This window comes from Phyllobates terribilis, unplaced genomic scaffold (assembly GCF_046119375.1).
Source record: "Phyllobates terribilis strain yellow unplaced genomic scaffold, ASM4611937v1 Scaffold_1__5_contigs__length_1240528914, whole genome shotgun sequence".
Lineage (NCBI taxonomy): Eukaryota > Metazoa > Chordata > Amphibia > Anura > Dendrobatidae > Phyllobates > Phyllobates terribilis.
Window position 1 is genome coordinate 1226109835 of NW_027362761.1, and position 16853 is coordinate 1226126687.

A 16853-nucleotide genomic window follows, 5' to 3' on the forward strand; every position below is an offset into this window, starting at 1 on the left:
ATGGCAGTGGGGACATTGGTTTCAGTCAATACCATAAGTAACATACTCCACCGTAATGGTCTCCGTTCCAGACGAGCCCGTAAGGTACCTTTGCTTTCAAAGCGTCATGTCAAGGCTTGTCTACAGTTTGCTCATGATCACTTGGAGGACTCTGAGACAGACTGGTTCAAGGTTCTATGGTCTGATGAGACCAAGATCGAGATCTTTGGTGCCAACCACACACGTGACGTTTGGAGACTGGATGGCACTGCATACGACCCCAAGAATACCATCCCTACAGTCAAGCATGGTGGTGGCAGCATCATGCTGTGGGGCTGTTTCTCTGCCAAGGGGCCTGGCCATCTGGTCCGTATCCATGGGAAGATGGATAGCACGGCCTACCTGGAGATTTTGGCCAAGAACCTCCGCTCCTCCATCAAGGATCTTAAGATGGGTCGTAATTTCATCTTCCAACAAGACAACGACCCAAAGCACACAGCCAAGAAAACCAAGGCCTGGTTCAAGAGGGAAAAAGTCAAGGTGTTGGAGTGGCCTAGTCAGTCTCCTGACCTTAACCCAATTGAAAACTTGTGGAAGGAGCTCAAGAATAAAGTCCACATGAGACACCCAAAGAACCTAGATAACTTGGAGAAGATCTGCATGGAGGAGTGGGCCAAGATAACTCCACAGACCTGTGCCGGCCTGATCAGGTCTTATAAAAGACGATTATTAGCTGTAATTGCAAACAAGGGTTATTCCACAAAATATTAAACATAGGGGTTGTATAATAATTGACCCACACTTTTATGTTTAAAATTTAATAAAATTCAACTGAGCAACATAACTTTTTGGTTTGTAAGATTTATGCTTCTGTTCATAAAACCTACTCTCGTTTGCAGTTTGAAGGCTCGAACTTATTTGCATCTTATCAAACCAGCTAAATCTGCAGGGGGTTGAATACTACTTGTAGGCACTGTATATAATTATATACAGAAGATGCCCAGGTTATACCAGCTGTACATATATAATTATATACAGAAGATGCCCAGGTTATACCAGCTGTACATATATAATTATATACAGAAGATGCCCAGGTTATACCGGCTGTTCATATATAATTATATACAGAAGATGCCCAGGTTATACCGGCTGTTCATATATAATTATATACAGAAGATGCCCGGGTTATACCGGCTGCACATATATAATTATATACAGGAGATATCCGGGTTATACCGGCTGCACATATATAATTATATACAGAAGATGCCCGGGTTATACCAGCTGTACATATATAATTATATACAGGAGATGCCCAGGTTATACCAGCTGCACATATATAATTATATACAGGAGATGCCCGGGTTATACCGGCTGCACATATATAATTATATATGAGATGCCTGGGTTATACCAGCTGTGCATATATAATATACAGGAGATGCCCAGGTTATACCAGCTGTGCATATATTATATACAGGAGATGCCCAGGTTATACCAGCTGTACATATATAATTATATACAGGCGATGCCCGGGTTATACCAGCTGTACATATATAATTATATATAGGAGATGCCCAGGTTATACCAGCTGTAAATATATAATTATATACAGGAGATGCCCAGGTAATACCAGCTGTACATATATAATTATATACAGGAGATGTCCAGGTTATACCAGTTGTACATATATAATTATATACAGGAGATGTCCGGGTTATACCAGTTGTACATATATAATTATATACAGGAGATACCTGGGTTATACCGGCTGTACATACATAATTATATACAGGAGATGCCCAGGTTATACCAGCTGTACATATATAATTATATACAGAATATGCCCAGGTTATACCGGCTGTACATATATAATTATACACAGGAGATGCCCGGGTTATACCAGCTGTACATATGATTATATACAGGAGATGCCCAGGTTATAGCAGCTGTACATATATAATTATATACAGGAGATGTCCAGGTTATACCAGCTGTACATATATAATTATATACAGGAGATGCCCAGGTTATACCAGCTGTACATATATAATTATTTACAGGAGATGCCCGGGTTATACCGGCTGTACATATATAATTATATACAGGAGATGCCCGGGTTATACCGGTTGCACATATATAATTATATATAGGAGTTGCCCAGGTTATACCAGCTGTACATATATAATTATATACAGGAGATGTCCAGGTTATACCAACTGTACATATATAATTATATACAGGAGATGCCCAGGTTATACCAGCTGTACATATATAATTATATACAGGAGATGCCCGGGTTATACCGGCTGCACATATATAATTATATATGAGATGCCTGGGTTATACCAGCTGTGCATATATTATATACAGGAGATGCCCGGGTTATACCAGCTGTGCATATATTATATACAGGAGATGCCCAGGTTATACCAGCTGTACATATATAATTATATACAGAATATGCCCAGGTTATACCGGCTGTACATATATAATTATACACAGGAGATGCCCGGGTTATACCAGCTGTACATATGATTATATACAGGAGATGCCCAGGTTATAGCAGCTGTACATATATAATTATATACAGGAGATGTCCAGGTTATACCAGCTGTACATATATAATTATATACAGGAGATGCCCAGGTTATACCAGCTGTACATATATAATTATATACAGGAGATGCCCGGGTTATACCGGCTGTACATATATAATTATATACAGGAGATGCCCAGGTTATACCAGCTGTACATATATAATTATATATAGGAGATGCCCCGGTTATACCGGCTGTAAATATATAATTATATACAGGAGATGCCCGGGTTATACCGGCTGTACATATATAACTATATACAGGAGATGCCCGGGTTATACCGGCTGTACATATATAATTATATACAGGAGATGCCCAGGTTATACCAGCTGTACATATATAATTATATATAGGAGATGTCCGGGTTATACCGGCTGCACATATATAATTATATATAGGAGATGCCCGGGTTATATCGGCAGAGTCACACAGTGCAGGTTGATATACAGGAGATGCCCGGGTTATACCGGCTGTACATATATAATTATATACAGGAGATGCCCAGGTTATACCGGCTGTAAATATATAATTATATAGGAGATGCCCGAGTTATATCGGCTGTACATATATGATTATATATAGGAGATGCCCGGGTTATACCGGCTGTTCATATATAATCATATATAGGAGATGCCCGGGTTATACCGGCTGTAAATATATAATTATATATAGGAGATGCCCGGATTATACCAGCTGTACATATATAATTATATATGGGAGATGCCCAGGTTATACCAGCTGAACATATATAATTATATACAGCAGATGCCCAGGTTATACCGGCTGTACATATATAATTATATATAGGAGATGCCCAGGTTATACCGGCTGTACATATATAATTATATACAGGAGATACCCGGGTTATACCGGTTGTACATATATAATTATATACAGGAGATGCCCGGGTTATACCGGTTGTAAATATATAATTATATACAGGAGATGCCCAGGTTATACCGGCTGTAAATATATAATTATATATAGGAGATGCCCGGGTTATACCGGCTGTACATATATAATTATATATAGGAGATGCCCGGGTTATACCGGCTGTAAATATATAATTATATACAGGAGATGCCCGGGTTATACCGGCTGTACATATATAACTATATACAGGAGATGCCCGGGTTATACCGGCTGTACATATATAATTATATACAGGAGATGCCCGGGTTGTACCGGCTGTACATATATAATTATATATAGGAGATGTCCGGGTTATACCGGCTGTACATATATAATTATATATAGGAGATGTCCGGGTTATACCGGCTGTACATATATAATTATATATAGGAGATGCCCAGGTTATACCGGTTGTAAATATATAATTATATACAGGAGATGCCCGGGTTATACCGGCTGTAAATATATAATTATATATAGGAGATGCCCGGGTTATACCGGCTGCACATATATAATTATATATGAGATGCCTGGGTTATACCAGCTGTGCATATATTATATACAGGAGATGTCCGGGTTATACCAGTTGTACATATACAATTATATACAGGAGATGCCCAGGTTATACCGGCTGTACATATATAATTATATACAGGAGATGCCCGGGTTATACCGGCTGTACATATATAACTATATACAGGAGATGCCCGGGTTATACCGGCTGTACATATATAATTATATATAGGAGATGTCCGGGTTATACCGGCTGCAGATATATAATTATATATAGGAGATGCCCGGGTTATATCGGCAGAGTCACATAGTGCAGGTTGATATACAGGAGATGCCCGGGTTATACCAGCTGTACATATATAATTATATACAGGAGATGCCCAGGTTATACCGGCTGTAAATATATAATTATATAGGAGATGCCCGAGTTATTTCGGCTGTACATATATAATTATATATAGGAGATGCCCGGGTTATACCGGCTGTTCATATATAATCATATATAGGAGATGCCCGGGTTATACCGGCTGTAAATATATAATTATATATAGGAGATGCCCGGATTATACCAGCTGTACATATATAATTATATATGGGAGATGCCCAGGTTATACCAGCTGAACATATATAATTATATACAGGAGATGCCCAGGTTATACCAGCTGTACATATATAATTATATATAGGAGATGTCCGGGTTATACCAACTGTACATATATAATTATATAGGAGGTGCCGGGGTTATACCGGCTGTAAATATATAATTATATAGGAGATGTCCGGGTTATATCGGCTGCACATATATAATTATATATAGGAGATGTCCGGGTTATATCGGCTGTACGTATATAATTATATATAGGAGATGCCTGGGTTATACCGGCTGTAAATATATAATTATATATAGGAGATGCCCGGGTTATACCGGTTGTACATATATAATTATATATAGGAGATGCCTGGGTTATAGCGGCTGCATGTATATAATCATATATAGGAGATGCCTGGGTTATACCGGCTGTAAATATATAATTATATATAGGAGATGCCCGGGTTATACCGGCTGTAAATATATAATTATATATAGGAGATGCCCGGGTTATACCGGCTGTAAATATATAATTATATATAGGAGATGCCCGGGTTATACCGGCTGCACGTATATAATTATATATAGGAGATGCCCGTGTTATAGCAGCTGCACGTATATAATTATGTATAGGAGATGCCCGGGTTATACCGGCTGTACATATATAATTATATACAGGAGAGGCCCGGGTTATACCGGCTGTAAATATATAATATACAGGAGATGCCCGGGTTACACCGGCTGTACATATATAATTATATACAGGAGATGCCCGGGTTATAGCGGCTGCACGTATATAATTATATATAGGAGATGCCCGGGTTATACCAGCTGTACATATATAATTATATACAGGAGATGCCCGGGTTATACCGGCTGTACATATATAATTATATACAGGAGATACCCAGGTTATAGCGGCTGTACATATATAATTATATACAGGAGATGTCCAGGTTATACCAGCTGTACATATATAATTATATACAGAAGATGCCCAGGTTATGCCAGCTGTACATATATAATTATATACAGGAGATGTCCAGGTTATACCAGCTGTACATATATAATTATATACAGGAGATACCCAGGTTATAGCGGCTGTACATATATAATTATATACAGGAGATGTCCAGGTTATACCAGCTGTACATATATAATTATATACAGGAGATGCCCGGGTTATAGCGGCTGCACGTATATAATTATATACAGGAGATGCCCGGGTTATACCGGCTGTACATATATAATTATATACAGGAGATGCCCGGGTTATACCGGCTGCACATATATAATTATATACAGGAGATGCCCGGGTTATAGCGGCTGTACATATATAATTATATACAGGAGATGCCCGGGTTATACCGGCTGTTCATATATAATTATATACAGAAGATGCCCGGGTTATACCGGCAGGGTCACTTGCTATGTGTTTTGCATGTCCCCGTATCTGGGGGTCGGTTTCATGTTTCTACCCCCGGGGACCCTCTTTGTGTTGCAGAGGAGCGAGCACCGGTCCATGGCGCCGTCTCGGTTCGTTGTAGTGGTGGCCATCGACTTCGGCACCACGTCCAGCGGTTACGCCTTCAGCTTTGTGAAGGACCCCGAGGCGATCCACATGATGAGGTACATGGCGGTGGAGGGGGGGGATGTGACAACCTGATGGAACAGTGCTCGGGTAACGTCAGGTCACAACATTGAGGGGTGCGTTACTGATAACGATTCCATCCTGAAGATGAGTCTCTTCCAAGTATTCAGCGAGCGCAGGGTGGAATCCGCTATCTCGGCACCGCCCTGTGCTAATCTGAGCACAAATTATTGAAATTCAGGTTATAGCGGTCTCCTAGCAACAGAAGAATGCAGGAATGTGCTTTGGCTTCACCTCCGTCCGCCCGTGTCATAGCACAGGATGTGCCGTCTGTGTCAGGGAGCTGCACTAATGAAGTGCAGAAGCAGGGGCGAGCCCGGGGTCCCCATTACACGCCGCCTGCCACCAGTATGGAGGTCTCATTACAGACGCCTGTCTATAGACAGCCGCACTCTTCTCATTGGTAGCTGACACTTAAAGGGAATGTCCACTCAGGACTGTAGAACTCATCATGGCTTCCCTTCAGGCTCACATTACTAGAATTGTGGATTTCGGACATGACGGTGCTGGAAAAGTGCTGCATGCAGTCCTTCTATCCTCTGCTCCTGCACAGCACTCTACAGCGGGAGTGGGAGGAGCCTATTCACAGCATTCTACAGCGGGAGTGGGAGGAGCCTGTGTACAGCAGGAGTGGGAGGAGCCTGTTCACAGCATTCTACAGCGGGAGTGGGAGAAGCCTATTCACAGCATTCTACAGCGGGAGTGGGAGGAGGCTATGCACAGCACTCTACAGCGGGAGTGGGAGGAGCCTATGCACAGCATTCTACAGCGGGAGCGGGAGGAGCCTATGCACAGCATTCTACAGCGGGAGTGGGAGGAGCCTATTCACAGCATTCTACAGCGGGAGTGGGAGGAGCCTATTCACAGCACTCTACAGCGGGAGTGGGAGGAGCCTATGCACAGCATTCTACTCTTGCCAGACATTACTGACTTGTATCTGGAAGATCCCTTTAAGGGCTGAAGGCGTCATCCCAGCGGTTGTAAGGCCCTGTACAGGTAGCTCTCCTGCGCTGTATACAATCAGTAGCCGCACGGGAGCTATCTATAGGGGCACAGCACACTCTTGGCCTCGCTCCTCAGACCACACATCTCGCCGCTCTCCAGATGGACTCCATTATGGAAATATGAAAAATCACTTTTTTCTCACAGTGGAATGTGCAAACGAGCGCCATGTAATAAATCATGGAGGCATCTGCTCACCATCTCATCTTCACGGAGTTACTGTGGAATATTGTGCTCACGGTATATACTGTCTGCTGGTTTATACCATGACTGCTCCAGACGTCTGCTGCTTGTCCTCTCGGATGGCACACTGGATGGAACCCACTACGTTAACATTCTATCGATACTGTTCTATAATCTTCTGTTAGATTCTAGATGCTACAGTTTGGTGACCAAAGGAGTGCTCCAAATCACTAGCAGGTGGTACCGTAGACACCTTAGAGCTATAGTCTAGTGAGTGGGAGTTATTCACTAAGAGAAGGGAAGGACATGGTGGCCTCACGTTTAGGAATCCTTGAAGATTCTCGAAGCTCAGGGAAAGATATTGTGAGCAGGTCTTAAGTGACCCATCCCGTCAGGTGTCCCGGGAACACAACATAAGATCTGACTGGTTGCAGGATGAAGGAGAGTAGAGTAATGTCAATGAGATTCACGTGTCTAGATGGCGGCTCAAATTATTTCTTTATCTCCAGAAATTAAAGGCAAGAAGTCTACTCGGTTCTTCGGAGTACAAGTTATAGCTGAACAGATATCTCCACAAAGGCTCCACCAATAGTCCATAATCTTCTGCTGCTCAATTTTAGGAAATGGGAAGGAGGGGATCCAGGCGTTGCCCACCAGAAAACTCCCACCAGTCTACTGCTGACTCCTGACAAGGCGTTCCATAGTTTTGGCTACACAGCCAGAGACTTCTACCATGACTTGGACCCTGAGGAGGCTCGAGACTGGCTCTACTTTGAGAAATTCAAGATGAAGATTCACAGCACCAGTGTAAGAGCGATGGCCACGGTGGTAACAGGCGAAATGGGACATTTTCACTTCCGTCTACTCTCTAGTTATGATATTTTGTCCTTTAGGATCTTACAATGAAGACAGAACTAGAAGCCTTGAATGGGAAGAAGGTTCAAGCCCTGGAGGTGTTTGCCCACGCGTTAAGGTTCTTCAAGGAACATGCCGTGCACGTGAGTCCAAGACTTACAGTAGAAGCAGGGAAGGGTGGTAGAATAAAAAGCCTTCAACGAGTTCAGATCACAACTGATGACAGCAGATGGCAGCAATATATGTTTGTTATTCTTCTTAAAAGGAACTGAAAGAACAATGTCCATCTCTAGATGAGAATGAAAGCATCCGATGGGTGATAACTGTCCCCGCCATTTGGAAGCAGCCAGCAAAGCAATTCATGAGAGAAGCGGCATACCTGGTAAGAGACCTCACCTCCTGCAGAAACTAGAGATAGCGGGTCTCCGGATACCAAAAAATAACATCACGAGACGTCGGAGATGTGAATCCCCTCTACTTAACTCTCTACACTACTATAATACTGCCCCCTATGTACAAGAATATAACTACTATAATACTGCCCCCTATATATGACAATATAACTACTATAATACTGCCCCCTATGTACAAGAATATAACTACTATAATACTGCCCCCTATGTACAAGAATATAACTACTATAATACTGCCCCCTATGTACAAGAATATAACTACTATAATACTGCTCCTATGTACAAGAATATAACTACTATAATACTGCTCCTATGTACAAGAATATAACTACTATAACACTGCTCCTATGTACAAGAATATAACTACTATAATACTGCCCCCTATGTACAAGAATATAACTACTATAATACTGCTCCTATGTACAAGAATATAGCTACTATAATACTGCCCTATGTACAAGAATATAACTACTATAATACTGCACCCTATGTACAAGAATATAACTACTATAATACTGCTCCTATGTACAAGAATATAACTACTATAATACTGCTCCTATGTACAAGAATATAACTACTATAATACTGCACCCTATGTACAAGAATATAACTACTATAATACTGCCCTATGTACAAGAATATAACTACTATAATACTGCCCCTATGTACAAGAATATAACTACTATAATACTGCTCCTATGTACAAGAATATAACTACTATAATACTGCCCCTATGTACAAGAATATAACTACTATAATACTGCCCCCTATGTACAAGAATATAACTACTATAATACTGCCCCCTATGTACAAGAATATAACTACTATAATACTGCCCCCTATGTACAAGAATATAACTACTATAATACTGCTTCCTATGTACAAGAATATAACTACTATAATACTGCCCCCTATATACAAGAATATAACTACTATAATACTGCCCCCTATATACAAGAATATAACTACTATAACACTGCTCCTATGTACAAGAAAATAACTACTATAACACTGCTCCTATGTACAAGAATATAACTACTCTAATACTGCCCCCTATGTACAAGAATATAACTACTCTAATACTGCCCCCTATGTACAAGAATATAACTACTATAACACTGCCCCTATGTACAAGAATATAACTACTATAACACTGCTCCTATGTACAAGAATATAACTACTATAATACTGCCCCCTATGTACAATATAACTACTATAATACTGCTCCTATGTACAAGAATATAACTACTATAATACTGCTCCTATGTACAAGAATATAACTACTATAATACTGCTCCTATGTACAAGAATATAACTACTATAATACTGCCCCCTATGTACAAGAATATAACTACTATAATACTGCTCCTATGTACAAGAATATAGCTACTATAATACTGCTCCTATGTACAAGAATATAACTACTATAATACTGCCCCTATGTACAAGAATATAACTACTATAATACTGCCCCCTATGTACAAGAATATAACTACTATAATACTGCCCCCTATGTACAAGAATATAACTACTATAATACTGCCCCCTATGTACAAGAATATAACTACTATAATACTGCCCCCTATGTACAAGAATATAACTACTATAACACTGCTCCTATGTACAAGAATATAACTACTATAACACTGCTCCTATGTACAAGAATATAACTACTATAACACTGCCCCCTATGTACAAGAATATAACTACTATAATACTGCCCCTATGTACAAGAATATAACTACTATAATACTGCCCCCTATGTACAAGAATATAACTACTATAATACTGCTCCTATGTACAAGAATATAACTACTATAATACTGCCCCCTATGTACAAGAATATAACTACTATAATACTGCTCCCTATGTACAAGAATATAACTACTATAATACTGCCCCCTATGTACAAGAATATAACTACTATAATATTGCTCCTATGTACAAGAATATAACTCCTATAATATTGCTCCTATGTACAAGAATATAACTACTATAATACTGCTCCTATGTACAAGAATATAACTACTATAATACTGCTCCTATGTACAAGAATATAACTACTATAATACTGCCCCCTATATACAAGAATATAGCTACTATAATATTGCTCCTATGTATAAGAATATAACTCCTATAATACTGCTCCTATGTACAAGAATATAACTACTATAATACTGCTCCTATGTACAAGAATATAACTACTATAATACTGCTCCTATGTACAAGAATATAACTACTATAATACTGCCCCCTATGTACAAGAACATTACATTTACTAGATGGGGAAATCTTTATGGCTGAATTACAATCAATGTTGTTTCTCGTTTTCCTTGTGGGACTTTCTAGGCCGGTTTGGTGTCCCCGGAATATCCTGAGCAGCTCCTCATTGCTTTGGAGCCAGAAGCCGCCTCCATCTACTGTAGAAAGCTCAGGCTCCACCAGCTGATTGACCTCAGCTGTAAGGCTTTTTTCAATGGTTTTCCACCTGATCGGTCAGTTGACTCCAGCTTCCGGCAAGGTGAGAATGTATAAATACAGCATGAAATTAACACTTAACCTTCAATCTCAATCATGAGAAAGGAGTACAGTATGAAACTCATTCTCGGATAGGTAAAATAATTCAATCTCACCAAATTCCTCCATTTATTAAGGGAACTATCATGGAAGTATACAGGACCTGGGTAAGGGAATGTGGCCAAAAAGTACCTTGTACTTGCTGTCCTCACTAAACCCTAGTCATACCGATATACCTCCCGCCCTGACAGTGACAGTACCCATCTATAAAGTCCCTACCATCCTCCCCAAGTCAAAGATTTCCCAAAAGCTCTGAAGAAAGGATGTGAAGGTCTCCAAATGTGGATGGAGATCTGAAGGTCTCCAGGTTTTGACGAGATTGTGATGGTCTCCAGGTGTGTATGATGATGTGATGGTCTTCAGGTGTGGATGATGATGTGATGGTCTCCAGGTGTAAATGAGGTGGTGATGGTCTCCAGGTGTAAATGAGGATGTGATGGTCTCCAGGTGTAAATGAGGATGTGATGGTCTCCAGGTATGGATGAGGATGTGATGGCTTCCTGGTCTGGGTAAGGATGTGCTGGTCTCCATGTCGGGATGAAGAGGTTATTGCCTCCTAGTCTGTATAGGAAAGTGCAGGTCTCCAGGTGTGGATGAGGATGTGATGGTCTCCAGGTGTGGATGAGGATGTGATGGTCTCCAAGGGTGGATGAGGACGCGTTGGCCTCCAGTTCTAGATAAGGATGTGCCAAACTCCAGGTCTGGATGAGGATGTTATGATCTCCAGATCTGGATAAGAATGTGCTGCTATCCAGGTGTGCATGAGGATGCGATCGCCTCCAGGTATGGATGAGGATTTGATGGTCTCCAAATGTAGATGAGGATGTTATGGCCACCAGTTCTGGATAAGCATATGCAGATCTCCAGGTATCGATGAGGATTTGATGGTCTCCAAATGTAGATGAGGATGTTATGGCCACCAGTTCTGGATAAGCATATGCAGATCTCCAGGTATGGATGAAGATGTGCTGATCTCCAAGTGTGGATGAGGATGCGGTGGTCTCCACTTCTGGATGAGGATGTGATGATCTCCAGATATAGATGAAAATGTGGTGGTCTCCAGGTGTCGATGAAGATATGATGGTCTTCAGGTGTGGATGAGGATATGGTTGTCTCCAGGTTTGAATGAGGATGTGATGGTCTCCTGGTGTGGATGAAGATGTGATGGTCTCCTGGTGTGGATGAGGATGTAATATTCTCCAGGTGTGGATGAGGATGTGATGGTCTCCAAATATGGATGAAGATCCGAAGGTCTCCAGGTGTGGTCAAGGTTGTGATAGTCTACAGGTGGAAATGAGGATTTGAAGGTCTCCAGGTGTGGCTGAGGATGCGATGGCCTCCAGGTCTGGATGAGGATGTTATTGCCTCTAGGTCTGTGTGAGAATGTGCAAGTTTCAAGGAGTGGATGAGGATGTTATGACCTCCACGTCTGGATAAAAATTTGCTGGCTTCCAGGTATGGATAAGGATGTGCTAGTCTCCAGGTCTGGATGAGAGTGTGATGGTCTCCAGGTGTGATGGATTATGTGATGATCTCCAGGTGAAAATGAGGATATGGTGGCCTCTACGTCTGGATGAGAATGTGATGGCCTCCAGGTCTGGAGAAGGATGTGCTGGTCTCCAGATCTGGATGAGGATATTATTGCCTCCAGGTCTGTATGAGAATGTGGAGATCTCCAGGTATGGATAAAAAAGTGCTGGTCTCAAGGTGTGGATGAGGATGATATGGCCTCCAGGTCTGGATAAGAATGAACTAGTGTCCAGGTGTGGATGGGGAGCCGATAGCCTCAATCCATGGATGACGATGTGATGGTCTCCAGCTGTGGATGTTATGGCCTCCAGCTCTGGAAAAGAATGTGCTGGTCTCCAGGTCTGAATGAGGATGTGGTGGTTTCCAGGTGTGGATGTGATGGTCTCGAGGGGTGGAGGATGTGCTCATCTTCAGGTGTGGATGAGGATGTGGCGGTTTCCAGGTGTGGATGTGATGGTCTCGAGGGGTGGAGGATGAGCTCATCTTCAGGTCTGGATGAGGATGTGGCGGTTTCCAAGTGTGGTTGAGGATGTGATGGTATCACTTCTTCTCATTACACTTGCCCAATACATTAACTTGTCTCCATAGACAATCTACTGGGTTTTCAGGGTTCTTGATGATGTGCTCAGATGGCGACTGCTGAAGCAGCCTTGCACATGGAGGCTGAAATCTTGATGTCATGAGGCCACAAAAATAAATCACGAACTTGTTGCTCAACCGTATAGCTTAAGTTTAAGGGAGCTGAATGATTCATTTAAACCCCAGAGACTTATACTTTAATTTATTGATAAGTTTATTGTTCCCTTTTATCAGCCATTTAGGGTTGGGGAAATGCTGACTGTAGCACTGGTGAATGCAGTATATTGTAGTCTTATAGGAGATGTTTGGTTAGCACAATCCATGTCCTATAAGGGTCCACAGTGGGTGGAGACCCTTCTGAGGCTCGTGAAGTTTGGGTTGGGGTCTTCATGTCGTTTTGTAGTGTCGAGCATTATTAATCTTGATATCAATCATTTGTATGTTCATCAACTACTTTATGATGAAATGTCAGATGTTATCTACCATGGACCCCATATAACCAGAGTCTCCCCCTTCGTTCCCAGCACGGGAGCAGCTCAGAAGATCCCGGCACAGCCGCACATTTCTGGTGGAGACTGGGATGGGAGAGCTGTGGTCAGAGATGCAGGCAGGTGAGTGATGGTGATCCGAGATGGAAGATGGTCCTCAGAACCCATGGACCATAGAACCAGTCAAAGACCAAAATGGGTCCCGAAACATTACAAAACATTTATAGTACTGCTGTCCTGTTACACAGCACAGGGACCCCTCCCGTAGCAGGGTTTGCTGGCCTGATGCCACCTCCCAGGCTCCAGCTAACCCCATAGATCACAATCAGGGAGGATTTCCCATTATTTCTCCAGATTTTCTGATTTTTATCTAGGAAGGTAAAGATCATCTAGTGGCACCTAGTGACCGACTGACAGCATGCAGGACCCACAACCCCAGACCTTTCATCTGCTGTGTTAACCCTTATGAAGTCTCACTTCACTTCACTTCCATCTTTGCAAGTGTTTGAAATTAACATGTTCCAATAACTTTTTATTGAGTCTGTTCCCAGATGTTGTGAGGATCTCACTTACCTAAAAAGCTTTATGGCCCATGTTGGCTGCTGCTTGTTTGTCTTTGCATCTGATTGCCTCCTACTGTATTAAGCTAATTGATTAATTGCTTAACAAGCTAAATCTCCCATAATTCTAAGCAGAATCTCCCCTATGACTTTAGACCTAGCTAACAGGAAGGCACTTGTGAAGAGTTTATGGAAGTGCCAGGACAGTTGTACATGGCAGTAGACAGGCAGGAGACTGGATCCATGCAAAATAGCCAAACAAACGTGTTTATAGCTCACTTGTACTACAATATAGTTCTATCACATCCATTTGCTTCACCTACATTCTAGAAGCTGTAGTCACTCATATCTACTGCCCTTTCACATACTCTGTGCACTCCATCCACATCAGTCCCTCTCTCATCTACAGCTCGCATGCTCCAGCCACATCAGTCCCTCTCTCATGTACAGCTCGCATGCTCTATCCACATCAGTCCCTCTCTCATGTACAGCTCGCATGCTCCACCCACATCAGTCCCTCTCTCATGTACAGCTCGCATGCTCCACCCACATCAGTCCCTCTCTCATGTACAGCTCGCATGCTCCACCCACATCAGTCCCTCTCTCATGTACAGCTCAGATGCGCCATCCACATCAGTCCCTCTCTCATGTACAGCTCGCATGCGCCATCCACATCAGTCCCTCTCTCATGTACAGCTCGCATGCTCCATCCACATCAGTCCCTCACTCATGTACAGCTCGGATGCGCCATCCACATCAGTCCCTCTCTCATGTACAGCTCGCATGCTCCATCCACATCAGTCCCTCTCTCATGTACAGCTCGCATGCTCCATCCACATCAGTCCCTCACTCATGTACAGCTCGGATGCGCCATCCACATCAGTCCCTCTCTCATGTACAGCTCGCATGCTCCATCCACATCAGTCCCTTTCTCATGTACAGCTCGCATGCTCCATCCACATCAGTCCCTCTCTCATGTACAGCTCGCATGCTCCAGCCACATCAGTCCCTCTCTCGTGTACAGCTCACATGCTCCATCCACATCAGTCCCTCTCTCATGTACAGCTCGCATGCTCCATCCACATCAGTCCCTCTCTCATGTACAGCTCGCATGCTCCACCCACATCAGTCCCTCTCTCATGTACAGCTCGCATGCTCCACCCACATCAGTCCCTCTCTCATGTACAGCTCGCATGCTCCACCCACATCAGTCCCTCTCTCATGTACAGCTCGCATGCTCCACCCACATCAGTCCCTCTCTCATGTACAGCTCAGATGCGCCATCCACATCAGTCCCTCTCTCATGTACAGCTCGCATGCGCCATCCACATCAGTCCCTCTCTCATGTACAGCTCGCATGCTCCATCCACATCAGTCCCTCACTCATGTACAGCTCGGATGCGCCATCCACATCAGTCCCTCTCTCATGTACAGCTCGCATGCTCCATCCACATCAGTCCCTTTCTCATGTACAGCTCGCATGCTCCATCCACATCAGTCCCTCTCTCATGTACAGCTCGCATGCTCCATCCACATCAGTCCCTCACTCATGTACAGCTCGGATGCGCCATCCACATCAGTCCCTCTCTCATGTACAGCTCGCATGCTCCATCCACATCAGTCCCTTTCTCATGTACAGCTCGCATGCTCCATCCACATCAGTCCCTCTCTCATGTACAGCTCACATGCTCCAGCCACATCAGTCCCTCTCTCGTGTACAGCTCACATGCTCCATCCACATCAGTCCCTCTCTCGTGTACAGCTCACATGCTCCATCCACATCAGTCCCTCTCTCATGTACAGCTCGCATGCTCCATCCACATCAGTCCCTCTCTCATGTACAGCTCGCATGCTCCACCCACATCAGTCCCTCTCTCATGTACAGCTCGCATGCTCCACCCACATCAGTCCCTCTCTCATGTACAGCTCACATGCTCCACCCACATCAGTCCCTCTCTCATGTACAGCTCGCATGCTCCACCCACATCAGTCCCTCTCTCATCTACAGATCGCATGCTCCACCCACATCAGTCCCTCTCTCATGTACAGCTCGCATGCTCCACCCACATCAGTCCCTCTCTCATGTACAGCTCGCATGCTCCACCCACATCAGTCGCTCTCTCATCTACAGCTCACATGCTCCATCCACAGCTCACATGCTCCATCCACATCAGTCCCTCTCTCATGTACAGCTCACATGCTCCAGCCACATCAGTCCCTCTCTCGTGTACAGCTCACATGCTCCATCCACATCAGTCCCTCTCTCATGTACAGCTCGCATGCTCCATCCACATCAGTCCCTCTCTCATGTACAGCTCACATGCTCCAGCCACATCAGTCCCTCTCTCCTCCCCTCTCCTATGTATGGCTCACATGCTCTTTCCACATTGTTAAACCTCATAAATCCAACCACTCCCAATCT

General features: G+C 43.1%; 1 protein-coding gene across 3 annotated transcripts in view; it reads left to right on the forward strand.

Moving 5' to 3' along the window:
- Window positions 1-16853, forward strand: part of HSPA12B (heat shock protein family A (Hsp70) member 12B) — a 139427-nt gene that overhangs the window by 88841 nt on the left and 33733 nt on the right. For all 3 annotated transcript variants that reach the window (XM_073649793.1, XM_073649803.1, XM_073649811.1), the window contains 6 exons: window positions 6098-6222; window positions 8050-8236; window positions 8323-8427; window positions 8550-8666; window positions 11047-11218; window positions 13908-13994. In XM_073649793.1, the coding sequence (XP_073505894.1) occupies window positions 6098-6222; window positions 8050-8236; window positions 8323-8427; window positions 8550-8666; window positions 11047-11218; window positions 13908-13994 (793 nt within the window). The remainder of the gene's footprint in view (window positions 1-6097; window positions 6223-8049; window positions 8237-8322; window positions 8428-8549; window positions 8667-11046; window positions 11219-13907; window positions 13995-16853) is intronic.